Raw genomic sequence first — 14,123 nt, forward strand, 5'->3', positions numbered from 1 at the left:
CGATTACAGGATGTTGTAATCCAATCGATTACAGGTTGCCTGTTCTTGTGTAATCGATTACACTGGATGGTAATCGATTACCAGAGCATAAACTAGGCTAGTTTCTCAAAAAATTACCTATGTCTATGCAAAATACATCTAATTAATTATCACTACTAATGCACTTAATTCAATCATTCAAACATCAAACACACAGGAATTCATAAATCCTATCATAATAACAAGAATTTAAACAAAATCAATCAAAGTAACATACTTAACATAAACAATCAATCATAAGAATAAATTAATCAATCAATCCTTATTTATCTAAATCACTAACATCTAAGAGGCCTAATTCACTTCTAATAGAGAAGAATGTTTCTTTGGAGAGAGGTTTTGTGAAGATATCAGCAAGTTGATTCTTAGTATCAACAAACTCTAATACACAATCTCCCTTTAGAACATGATCTCTTAGAAAATGGTGCCTAATTTCTATATGTTTAGTTCTAGAGTGTTGAACTGGATTCTTGGAGAGATTAATTGCACTTGTATTATCACATCTAATAGGTATATGGTCAAGAAGAATTCCATAATCAGAAATTTGTTGCTTCATCCATAAGATTTGTGCACAACAACTGCCGGCAGAAATATATTCCACTTCTGCAGTGGATAAAGCAACACTATTTTGTTTCTTACTATGCCAAGAAACTAGAGCAGAACCAATGAACTGACAAGTTCCACTTGTGCTCTTTCTATCTGTTTTAGAACCGACAAAGTTTGAATCAGAATATCCAATTAAGGTGCATGTGGAATTTCTAGGATACCATAAACCTATGTTCATAGTGCCTACTAAATATCTTATGATTCTTTTAACAACACTAAGATGTGATTGTTTAGGATTTGATTGAAATCTAGCACACATACACACACTAACCATTATATCAGGTCTGCTAGCAGATAAATAAAGAAGTGATCCGATCATACATCGATATTTCTTAACATCTATTGACTTACCGGTTTCATCTTTATCTAGATAGCAAGCAATGTTCATTGGTGTAGCCATGTGCTTAGCATTTTCCATGTCGAATTTGTGGATTAACTCTTTGCAATACTTGGATTGATTGACAAAGATACCATCCTTAGTTTGTTTAATTTTCAATCCAAGAAAGAAGTTAAGTTCTCCCATCATTGACATTTCAAACTCACTTTGCATGTCATGGGAGAATTCCTTGCACAATAATTCATTAGTGGATCCAAAAATAATGTCATCAACATAAAATTGAACTAATAAAATATCATGTGATTTTATCTTTATAAAAAGAGTAGTATCCACTTTTCCTCTAGAAAAGTCCTTTTCTATAAGGAACTTACTTAGACGCTCGTACGAAGCCCTAGGGGCTTGTTTCAAGCCATATAAAGCCTTTTTCAATTTATAGACATGATTTGGCTTATCCAATATTTCAAAACCTGGTGGTTGTTCAAGATATACTTCTTCTTGAATTAAGCCATTTAGAAAAGCACTTTTAACATCCATTTGATAAAGCTTAAAATTCATTATGGATGCATATGCTAAGAGCATTCTAATGGCTTCTAATCTAGCAACTGGAGCATATGTTTCTTCATAATCTATACCTTCTTCTTGATTATATCCTTTTGCAACTAATCTAGCCTTATTTCTAATGATTATTCCATGTTCATCTAACTTATTTCTAAATACCCATTTTGTTCCTATGATGGGATAATTTTTAGGTTTCTCTACAAGTTCCCACACATTGTTTCTTTCAAATTGATTCAGTTCTTCTTGCATGGAAATTATCCAATTATCATCTATTATGGCTTCTTTTATATTTTTAGGTTCAATCATAGATACAAAAGCCATATTATTGCATAATTCTTTAAGAGAATGTCTAGTTGTTACCCCTTTTGAGATATCACCAATAATGCTGTCAAGAGGATGACTTTTGAAGCTTTCCATTCTTTTGGAAGTTCATTATTTGATTTGGCTTCTTCTGGAGGATCTTCATTGCTTCCTTTCCCTTTTCCTTTAGAATCTTGTCCATGAATATGAATTTGTTCTAACGATTCTGCAATATCATCTAGCATATTCTTTCTTGACAAGATAGCATTAGATTCATCAAAAGTAACATGAATGGATTCCTCAATATTCATAGTTCTTTTGTTATATATTCTATATGCTTTGCTTTGCAATGAATATCCAAGAAAGATGCCTTCATCAAATTTTGCATCAAATTTTCCTAGATTATCTTTACCATTATTAAGTACAAAACATTTGCAACCAAAAACATGTAGATGTGAAATGTTGGGTTTTCTACCATTATATAACTCATATGGGGTTTTCTTTAAAATGGGTATTATTAAGGCCCTATTCATGATGTAACATGCAGTATTGACAGCTTCAGCCCAAAAATATTTTGGAAGAAAAGTATCATTTAATAAAGTTCTAGCAATTTCTTCCAATGACCTATTTTTCTTCTCAACAACTCCATTTTGTTGAGGGGTTCTAGGTGCAGAAAAATTGTGTTCAATACCATGTTCTTCACAAAATAATTCAAAATCTTTGTTTTCAAATTCACCCCCATGATCACTTCTAATGGATGCAATCTTAAGATTTTTCTTGTTTTGTATAACTTTAGCAAGTTTTCTAAATGCTTGGAATGCATCACTTTTATGAGTAATGAATAATGTCCAAGTATATCTAGAGAAATCATCAACTATAACAAGAGCATAGTAATTTCCTCCAAAACTCATGGTTCTAGATGGACCAAATAAATCCATATGCAATAATTGTAAGGGTTGAGTGGTTGAAACAATATTTTTAGGTTTGAATGAGACTCTAGTTTGTTTACCCTTTTGACATGCATCACATAGTTTATCTTTTTCAAATTTCAATTTAGGCAATCCAACTACTAAATCTTTTGAAATTAATTTGTTTAAGTGATCCATGTTTATGTGAGCAATTCTTTTATGCCATAACCATGGATCATCATCTTTGCTAAGAAAACAATGATTTTTATCTAGTTTTAGGCTTAAGTCTATCATGTATACGTTGTTGACTCTATGTCCTACATGCTTTATATTAATATCATGCTTATGTTCTATAAGACATTTTTGAGAATCAAATGATACTAGATAGCCTTTGTCACATAATTGACTAACACTAAGCATGCTGTGCTTAAGACCTTCAACAAGTAGAACATTTTCAATGGAGTTTGAAGAATTTGTACCTATTTTACCAACTCCAAGGATTCTACCTTTGTTGTTATCACCATAAGTTACATGCCCGCTTTTCTTGGGAGAGATATGTGTAAACTTTGATGCATCTCTAGTCATATGTTTTGAACATCCGCTATCTATGTACCACTCCTTCCTCAAAGATACCTATATAATCAAGTTTTTGACTTAGGTACCCAAACTTTATTGGGTCCTTGTTTGTTAGTGAAAACTGAAGATCCTTTTGGGACCCATATCATTTTAATGTTGTTGTAGTTTTTCTTAAAGTAGCAAGTAGATATGCCATGCCCTTCTCTTCCACAGTAAAAACAAGTGATAGAACTAGAATTATATCTTTGTGTTGAAGTAAAGAAGTTTTTATGAAATTTTTGTGGTTTTTCATATTTATATCCTATTCTAGCCTTATTAGAGACACATCTTTGTTTTCCTAATATGACATCTAAATTATTTTTACTATAAGAAAATTTTGCAAGTGAGTTTTTCAACTCTTTAATTTCTTTTTCATATTTTTCACAACAACTACAAGAATTAGATATTTTCTTGTCAGAAATAGTAGAGATATGAACTTTTTCATTTGATTTAGAAATTGAGACTTCAGTTCTAAGATGATCTAATTCTTTGTTTAATTTTGAAATTTCATTTTCTAAATCTGAAATTGTTTTCTTAGAAGATGAAACTAACTTTGCAAGTTTAATTGACTCTTTATGCAAATCAGCAAATGCATCTTGTAATTCATCAAAAGAAATGGATAAGTTATTTGAAGATGTTACCTCTTCATCACTTTCATAACTTTTAGCCATTAGACAGAGGTTTATCTCTTCATTTTTTGAATCTTCAGAAGATTCCATATCATTGTCATCCCATGTGATGTATGCTTTCTTCAATTTCTTTTCACTAAAATTTTTCTTTTCAGACTTCTCCATCTTTTTCTTGAAGATAGGACAATCAACCCTCAGATGTCCGGGTTGATTGCATTCAAAGCATTTTAGAGTAGAGGATGAAGTTTCTATCTTTCTTTTAGATTTAAAATTGGGTCGCCTCTGATTTCCTCTTACTTTAAGAAACTTGTTGAACCTTTTTACAAAAAGGCTAAGATCATCATCTTCATCTAGATCAATTTCCTTATCACTTTCTTCTTGGATTGAAGATGAGGCTTTAAGAGCAATTCCCTTCTTTTTCTTGTCATTTTCTTCATGTTGACTTAATCTCAATAAGTCCATTTCGTGTTCCTGTAACTTTCCAAATAGAGTAGCAAGAGTCATGTTAGATAAATCTCTTGATTCAGTAATGGCTGTTACTTTAGGTTGTCATTCTCTGCTTAAACATCTTAACACTTTGTTTATGAGATCTTCATTTTGAAACTCTTTCCCTAAGGCTGCAAGATGATTTACTATATGTGTAAACCTCTTTTGCATGTCTTGAATGCTTTCATTTGCATTCATCCTAAATAGTTCATATTCATGAGTTAATGTGTTTATCCTAGATCTTTTAACATCTGTTGTTCCTTCATGTGTTAATTGTAGAGTGTCCCACATTTCCTTAGCACTCTTACAATTTGAAACCCTGAAATATTCATCCATTCCCAGGGCAGATGTAATTATGTTTTTGGCTTTTAAATTGTATTGTACTCGTCTTCTATCCTCTTCAGACCATCTATCTCTAGGTTTTTCTATTGTTATGCTTTCACTTGATGTGCTTCCATCTATTGTAATTCTTTCTACTGTGGTGGGTATATAAGGCCCTATTTCTATGGATTCCCAAATATTTAAGTCTATAGCCTCAATAAAAATTTGCATTCGGGTTTTCCAGTAGTGGTAACCCTCTCCATTAAAGATTGGAGGTCTATTGATTGAATTTCCTTCTGGAAATAAGAAGTTTGGTGAGGCCATTTTTCTTGAAGCTTCTAAACTTTATACAAGAATGAAGCTCTGACACCACTTGTTTGACAAGTGGCCTCAGATATCTTAAGAAGGGGGGTTGAATTAATATATTACAAACTATTTCCCCAATTAAAATTCTATTCAAGTTACAAATTCCCTTAACAATGAACTCTTAAATAATGATTCAAATAGAACAATCTGAATATAAATATAAAACAATAATAAATAAAAGAGTTTAAGGGAAGAGAAAGTGCAAACTCGGATTTATACTGGTTCGGCCACACCCTTGTGCCTACGTCCAGTCCCCAAGCAACCCACTTGAGAGTTCCACTATCTTGTAAAATCCTTTTACAAGTTCTGAACACACAAGGACAATCCTTCCTTTGTGTTCAGAATTCTTTTACAACAAGAGACCCTCCATCTCTTAATCCCTTAGAGAGTTAGAAAAAAGAGAAGAATGAATCTCTCTTGAAAGAGATAGATTTTATAATCTGAGCACTCAAATGATTCCTTATTGAATTGCAAGTGTATTGGCCAAGGAATTCTTATGAGGATAAAATGTTTTTGCTCTTTGAGAGAATAAACACTTTGTTGTTCTGAAAAACTCTGAGCAAATTCGTGTTTCAAGTCACATATATATAGACCTTTGGTGGTCATGTAAAAATCATTTGAGAAGATGTGACTCTTAGAAATAACTTTCTGAAAATCTTCTCTGGTAATCGATTACAGTATTTGTGTAATCGATTACAGCTTTTAAAATTTGAATTAGAACGTTTATTAACTGCTGGTAATCGATTACCAATATGGTGTAATCGATTACACAGTCTAAAATTTGAATTCAAATATTTAGTAGCTGTTGTAAATCATTTTTGGCCACTGGTAATCGATTACATCCTCTGGTAATCGATTACCAGAGAGTAAATCTCTTGAAAAACACCTTTTAACTTAAATTACTTGGCCAAACCTTTTGCTATATCAATTAGGAATTCCCTTCCTAAAATTACTAGTGATTATCTTATGGCTTGTATTCTTGAATCATTGTCTTGAATTTAAACTTGAAAAGCGCATTTGCATCATTTGCATCAATTCATCATGATCATCATCAAAACATCAAAGTCATTTGCTTCTACACAAGATACCGGTGCAGAGGATATTGGGGACGAGCCTGAGGGATTTCCTGGTGGACCCAGGGACCCATTAGTGCTTACAGAGCATGCTGACCATGTTGTGGCTAGCGTATGGTCTGGACAAGTATTTATAATATTAAAGTTAGTTAACTTTTATTTTTTTATTTATTGGTTACTGATTAATGTTTTTTGAACAAACTGTGTTCCTTTGTACTTCAATTCAGGAATGTCTTGAGTTGAAGTTATCCTCCCATGGGAGGAAGGTGCATAACTTAGGCAGGCCTATTCCTGCAATTGAGGACATGGTTGCTGGGACAGGATTAAGTCCTTTGATCACGTGTTCTATTGACACTGGCAATCGGGGACTTATATCCTCCTTTGTCAAGAGGTGGCACCGAAAGACTTCTAGTTTCCACCTTCCTGTGGCGGAGATTTCGATCACGTTGGACGACGTCGCGACTCTTCTTCATTTGCCAATCGTTGGCGCACTGCATGACTTCCAGCCTCTGTACAGCGACGAGGCGGTGTTGCTCTTGATTGAGTTACTGATGGTCTCACCAGAGGTGGCCATGGCCGAGACAGGCCAATGTGGTGGACCATACGTACGCTTGCAGTGGCTGCGAGACATATACTAGCGCAGATGTCAGACGCAGCACTGGACAACTACCGCTCGTGCTTATCTTCTGCATCTTTTGGGTTGCACTCTCTTTGTTAATAAGAGTGCAACCCATGTTCATGTCGTACACTTACAGGCCCTGCGTGACCTCACTCTTGCTGGGCTGTATGCATGGGGAGCTGCTGGGCTCGTCCATATGTACCATCAGCTTAATGATGCCAGTCTTAGCACCAGTTGACAGCTTGCTGGTTACATCACCTTGTTACAGGTAATTAACATATATTTCATAATTTAATTACAACAATGTTTTAATAAGTGTATGTTTAGTTAACATGTATGATTTTCGTGTAAACCTTGTAGTGTTTGATATACGAGCACTTTCCGTCAGTTGGGGAGTGCAATGCTGATCTAGACTACGACGAGGTGTCACCACATGCGTGTCAGTGGATTGCGACAAAGAGGACTGTGAAGAAGGTATCTACAGCGACGTACAGGCAGCGCCTGGATCATCTGAGGATCCTAGATGTCTGCCATATTCAGAGTACCGACCTGTGCAGGACTTTTATCCGATTTCGTGCTTCTCGGGACAACTCCGCTGGGGACCTGTTGTTGTTAGATACAGACCAGAGAGGGTTATGCGTCAATTTGGCTACATCCAGTGCATTCCTGCACACCCTGTCCATCCATGGGTGTCATATGATGACAATAAGTGTATATTTAGTTAACATGTATGATTTTCGTGTAAACCTTGTAGTGTTTGATATACGAGCACTTTCCGTCAGTTGGGGAGTGCAATGCTGATCTAGACTACGACAAGGTGTCACCACATGCGTGTCGGTGGATTGCGACAAAGAGGACTGTGAAGAAGGTATCTACAGCGACGTACAGGCAGTGCCTGGATCATCTGAGGATCCTAGATGTTTGCCAGATGCCATATTCAGAGTATCGACCTGTGCAGGACTTTCATCCGATTTCGTGCTTCTCGGGACAACTCCGCTGGGGACCTGTTGTTGTTAGATACAGACCAGAGAGGGTTATGCGTCAATTTGGCTACATCCAGTGCATTCCTGCACACCCTGTCCATCCATGGGTGTCATATGATGACGTAGACAATACGTGGACACACTACTCAAACCATCTAGCGGCAGCTGGTGATCCATGTGTTGTGCCAGGTCAGTGTGCGCCTGACTACATAGACTAGTTCTTTCGTATTTCTCATCTATTCATGATCGCGGCTCAACCATCAGATCCTCCGGTAGATGCACCTGTTGCACAGCCCAGACATGTCCCTCAGGTCCTAGAGTCAGATATCCCTCAGGTCCTGGATGATCCAGCCAGGTCTGATGTCAACGAGCCTAGACATGCAGTGGTAAGTTTTACTATATGGTTAGACATATGAAATGTCATTTACGTCAATTTTTTAATACTAATTTGTCTAATTTGTTTGTTTTCTATTTAATAGGAGGCTTGCAATGCGATCGCCGAGAGGTTGGAGCGTCACCTTAGCCTAGGGGTAGTCACGCCAGACACATCGACACATGAGGTCATCAAAGAATGCCTCAAGATTGCCGGGAGTGTCACCCAAGACTGCATTGTGTACGTGAGGTCTCGATGTAGGCGCCGCATAGATCAGTCTTAGTTTCTTTACACATTTCATATTGATATTTGATGTATATACATTTCTTGTACTTGACCACATTTTTGTTTTTTACTTAACATTTTGTATATTTAAAGTTATTTTTGTTTATAATATTAGTGTTAACGTTTAAGTGTTATTTTTAAATTACTTGATTCCAAATTCATTTGAATTTCGTTGAAATAGTATGAATGTTACGTTTAACTAAACATTCATTAGGATAATATTTTATTTACATAAACAAAAGAGACATAAAATAAAATTAATTATTTTTTCAAATGGATCTTAGTTTGTAAATATTTTTTTGATTGGTCATGACTCAAATAAATAAAGCTTGAAATTGTAAAAAAAAAAAAAAATAAAGCTTGAAATTGTAAAAAATTAAATAAAGCTTCAAATTGTAAAAAAAATGGCCTTCAATTTTTAAAAAATTGTCTTTTGCCACTTACGGATCAACTTTATCCGTGAATGACTTACGGATCAACTTGATCCGCAAGTGTGCGAGGAACCAGGAGCATTTTTGGCATTTTATAGGAATGTTGGGTGCTCCACCAATACTACTGGGTGCACCTAGCAACACCCTTAAAATGAACCTCTCCAAGAGTTCTTCATCTTAGTCTCACCACTCAAAATAACGCCTTTTCTGAGCAATCCTCCCTAGAAAAGGACCAGTCACCAGAGCCATGAGCTAGAGGCTCTAAGAGGATTGAGCTAGAGCTGCAGAAGAAGACCCTAGGGTTCTCATGAATCTTAGGGTAGATTTCTGAGCCCAGGGGCCAAGGTTGGGTCCAATTATCTTTGTACATATTAGATTAGGATGTCATTATATTTAGTCCTTGTATTTAGGGCTCCATAATATAGGTAGGGTATCCTAGAAATATAGGATTTTTCAGCCCTTATATTTTAGGGCACCTAGACTAGTTTTTTGTATTAGGGGTAGTTTTGTAATTTCACATGCACTAAGTGAATATTTGATGTGTGTGTTGGGAAATAAATTTAATTGAATTGGTAGAAGCCCAATCCAATTAAATTTTAGAGGGGGAGGTGAGCATTTGCTTACTACACCCCATTGCCTCATCATATAGTCACACTTTGTGCATGTCCTTCATGCTTTACATGCCTCATGACACTTAAGCACACTTAGTTGAGAATTTTGAAATTGATCTTGGATTAGCGGGTTGAACCATAACTGAAATTCACTAATCATCAACAACAACAACAACGCCTTATCCCACTAGGTGGGGTCGGCTACATGGATCAACTTCCGCCATAATGTTCTATCAAGTACCATACTTCTATCCAAACCATTAATTTCGAGATCCTTTTTGATAACCTCTCTTATAGTCTTTTTGGGTCTTCCTCTGCCTCGAATTGTTTGTCTTCTCTCCATCTGGTCTACTCTCCTCACTACAGAGTCTACCGGTCTTCTCTCTACATGCCCAAACCACCTAAGTCTATTTTCCACCATCTTATCTACAATAGGCGCTACTCCAACCCTCTCTCTAATAGCTTCGTTTCTAATTTTATCCTGTCGAGTCTTACCACACATCCACCGCAACATCCTCATCTCCGCTACACCTACTTTATTCTCATGTTGGCTCTTGACCGCCCAACATTCTGTTCCGTACAAAATCGCCGATCTTACCGCAGTCCGATAAAACTTTCCCTTTAGCTTGATCGGTACCTTTGCATCACATAACACCCCCGATGCTTTTCTCCATTTCATCCATCCTGCTTGAATGTGATGATTCACATCCCCTTCAATTTCCCCATCATCCTGTATTATAGACCCAAGATATTTAAACCGTGTGACTTGAGGGATAATATGGTCTCCTATTTTCACCTCTGAGTTAGAAACCCTCCTTCTTTTGTTGAACTTACATTCCATATACTCCGATTTGCTTCTGCTTAGGCGAAAGCCATGTGTTTCTAGAGCTCGTCTCCAAGTTTCCAACCTCTCATTCAACTCCTCCCTCGACTCTCCAAGGAGGACTATGTCATCTGCAAAAAGCATGCATCTCGGCGCTATCTCTTGGATTTGTTCCGTGAGGACATCCAGAATTAAGGTAAAAAGGTAGGGGCTAAGGGTTGACCCTTGATGTAAACCAATTGTGATGGGAAAATCGTCTGACTCTCCACCCTGTGTCCTAACACTAGTCGATACCCTATCATACATATCTTGGATAGCTCGAATATATGCAACCCTAACCCCTTTCTTCTCTAGAGCTTTCCACAAAATCTCTCTAGGCACTCTATCATACGCTTTCTCCAAGTCAATAAAAATCAAGTGCAAGTCTTGTTGGGCCATGCGATATTGCTCCATCACCCGCCGTAATAAATAAATCGCTTCCATGGTCGACCTTCCCGGCATGAAACCAAATTGATTCTCAGTAACTTGAGTCTCCTTTCTTAATCTCCGTTCGATCACTCTTTCCCATAATTTCATGGTATGACTCATGAGCTTGATTCCCCTATAATTTGCACAATTTTGTATATCCCCCTTGTTCTTATAGATTGGCACTAACGTGCTTCTCCTTCATTCCTCCGGCATGCGTTTTAACCTCATAATTTCGTTAAAGAGTTCGGTGAGCCACTCAAGACCTCTATCTCCAAGAGTTTTCCACACTTCAATAGGTATGTTGTCTGGCCCCACCGCCTTACCATTACTCATTCTTTTCAACGCTTCCTTTACTTCCTGTTTCTGAATCCGACGATAGTACTTATAGTTCCGGTCCTCTTCTCTTGTGTCTAGACTGCTAGAGTCATATCCATATCCATCATTAAATAAGTTGTGGAAATACACCTTCCACCTTTCCTTGATATCTTTCTCATGCACTAAGACTTTGCCTTCTTCATCCTTAACACACTTTACTTGATCCAAATCTCTAGTCTTCCTCTCTCTACCCTTAGCAAGCCTATATATAGATCTTTCTCCGTCCCTGGTTCCTAGAGCTTGGTATAGTCCGTCAAAAGCTTGGGCTCTTGCCTCACTCACCGCCTTTTTGGTTTCATTTCTAGCTATCTTATACTTATCCCAAGTTTCAGAATTTCTAAACCTAGACCACTCCTTGAAACACTCCTTTTTTACTCTAACTTTGCTCTGAACATTTTCATTCCACCACCACGATTCTTTACCCCTAGGTCCAAAACCTCTAGATTCACCCAACGTCTCTTTAGCCACTTTAATAATCTCTTGGGACATCTTGTTCCACATATCATTCGCACTTCCTTGTGATTGTCCACACCAACCCTCCCATATCTTTTGTTGGAAGATTCCTTGTTTCTCACCCTTCAAGTGCCACCATTTGATCCTTGGTGCTACCAGAGGACTTCTTCTCTTTGCCCTATCTCTAATTCTTACATCCATAACCAAAACTCTATGTTGGGTAGTCAAGCTCTCTCCCGGGATAACTTTACAGTTCAAGCAATACTTCCTATCAGACTTCCTGATAAGGAAGAAATCTATCTGAGAACATGTCCCTCCACTTTTGTAAGTGATAAGATGTTCCTCTCTTTTCTTAAACCATGTATTGGCTATAGAAAGATCCAAAGCCTCCGAAAACTCCAAGATGGATTTACCCTCCCCATTCATCTCCCCTAGGCCAAAACCCCCATGCACCCCCTCAAAACCTCTAGCCACGCTACCTACATGTCCATTGAGATCCCCTCCTAGGAAAACTTTCTCTCCTTGGGGTATATCCTGAAGTACCCCTTCTAGATCCTCCCAAAATTTTACCTTAAAGTGTTCTGCTAACCCAACCTGAGGTGCGTACCCACTAATAACATTAAAGGTGTCTTGTCCCACTACCAATTTTAAGACTATGATACGATCTCCTACTCTTCTTACATCCACGACATCCTTCTTCCACTCCTTGTCCACGATAATCCCTACCCCATTTCTTGATCTGATTTTTCCCGTATACCACAGCTTAAATCCCGAGTTGTCTAATTCTTTCGCTTTTTCACCTGTCCACTTAGTTTCTTGTAGGCACATAAAATTGATCTTCCTCCTCACCATAACATCCACTATTTCCATAGATTTTCCAGTAAGTGTGCCTATATTCCATGTACCAAAGCGAATCCTCCTGTCATGAACTAGCTTCTTTACCCACACCCGTTCACGAAAATGTGGGAACCCTTGCTTACTTTTCACTACATCCGGGCGGCGATGCAGCGGCCCTTGCTCTTTTGACACTGTACTCGAGCCATACAGCGCGTTGCTTCCGGGCAACGACCTAGCATTCACATTATTACGTAATTGATCCATGTCATAGAGATTCGACAAAGTTTAACGTTGGCTGTCGAAAGCCTAACACAACCCTCTCCTTTTATCCGGGCTTGGGACCGGCTAAGAATAGCAAAGCTACCCTAGGCAGGATTCTGAAATTCACTAATCATAATTAGTGAAATTTTGGCTCCAAAATTTGGCTCCACAAATTCAAGTGAAATTTGAATTGAAATTCAAATTTCCCTCTAATTTTGTGTGACACTTAGGCTATAAATAGAGGTCATGCGTGTGCATTTTTTTCAACTTTGATCATTTGAGAATTAAACTTCAAAGTTCAGACTTCTTTAGAAGCACTAAATTTCGTGCTCTTCTCTTTCTCTCCCTTCATTCATCTTCTTCTACCTTCAAGCTCTTATCCATGGCTTCCTATGGTGGTGAGCTTCTTCTAGACTCATCTTCTACTTGAAGTGGCATCTCCATTCATCTTTCTCCTTCTCCATTCCACTGCAATCAGACCTCAAGAAGCAAAGGAATCCATTGATGAAGAAGATCCAAGGCCTACAAACTTTGATGAATGAGAGTCTTGTGAGACACAACTCAAAGTTCAACTTCTCTCCCTCTTTTACTCCTTCAATTTCATGCTCCCCCCTCTCTCTTTCTTTTCCTCCATTGAAACATCCTCTCCAAGCTTCTTATCCAAGACACATTCTTGGTGGCGAAGCTCCTTCTTCCATGGCTTATTCCCTAGTGGATGACGCCTCCTCTCACCTCTTCTCCTTTGTCTTCTACTGCATCTCCATGGTGGAAAATCACCATTGAAGGACCTCATTGAAGCTCAAAGATCCAGCCTCCATAGAAGCTCCACAAGCAAGCTTCCATCACTTTCCCTTTGAACCGCAAAGGCTCGTGCCGTCAGCTTCTTAATCACTCACCCAACCCTTTCTTCTTCCCAGCGTCAACAATGTAACTAGATTTCATTCGCTAAAGCCTTCTTGTGCCGCACTTTCGTCGCTTGTTTCACCAAGGTAGTGTACATTCTCTTCCTGTTTGATTCCATTTCGTTTCGATTTTGATTCAATATTTGAAATAAAAGCTTTTGGCTTATTCGATTGTTCATAAACCACTTGCATTTAGAATCGTGTAATACTAAATCACTAGCATCATGGATTTTAGCCGAACAAAGAGGGGATAGGATAATAGAAGACAAAAAGAAAGGTACACATCGATTGGATCTCGTAAATAATGCCAAACACAGTGGTAAACTGGTAATTCACTATTAATATTGTTGGGAAGTACAAAAGGCAAACAAAAATGGCCTATGACTACTAATGACAAAGGACGTGTATATGGTATTAAACCATAGTGATTTCAAGGCTTGTATGTTGATTCTGATATTGCAAAA

General features: G+C 37.6%; 1 protein-coding gene across 1 annotated transcript in view; it reads left to right on the top strand.

The window, feature by feature from the left end:
• LOC102667379 (protein MAIN-LIKE 2-like) overlaps nt 1-8,496 on the top strand; it is an 11,572-nt gene extending 3,076 nt beyond the window's left edge. Inside the window, exons 2-7 of the mRNA XM_041013904.1 lie at nt 6,231-6,365; nt 6,466-6,843; nt 7,218-7,496; nt 7,612-8,029; nt 8,105-8,226; nt 8,320-8,496. Coding sequence (XP_040869838.1) covers nt 6,231-6,365; nt 6,466-6,843; nt 7,218-7,496; nt 7,612-8,029; nt 8,105-8,226; nt 8,320-8,496 — 1,509 coding nt within the window. The remainder of the gene's footprint in view (nt 1-6,230; nt 6,366-6,465; nt 6,844-7,217; nt 7,497-7,611; nt 8,030-8,104; nt 8,227-8,319) is intronic.
• Nucleotides 8,497-14,123: the final 5,627 nt, after the last annotated feature.

The sequence above is a fragment of the Glycine max genome, chromosome 3, assembly GCF_000004515.6.
Source record: "Glycine max cultivar Williams 82 chromosome 3, Glycine_max_v4.0, whole genome shotgun sequence".
Lineage (NCBI taxonomy): Eukaryota > Viridiplantae > Streptophyta > Magnoliopsida > Fabales > Fabaceae > Glycine > Glycine max.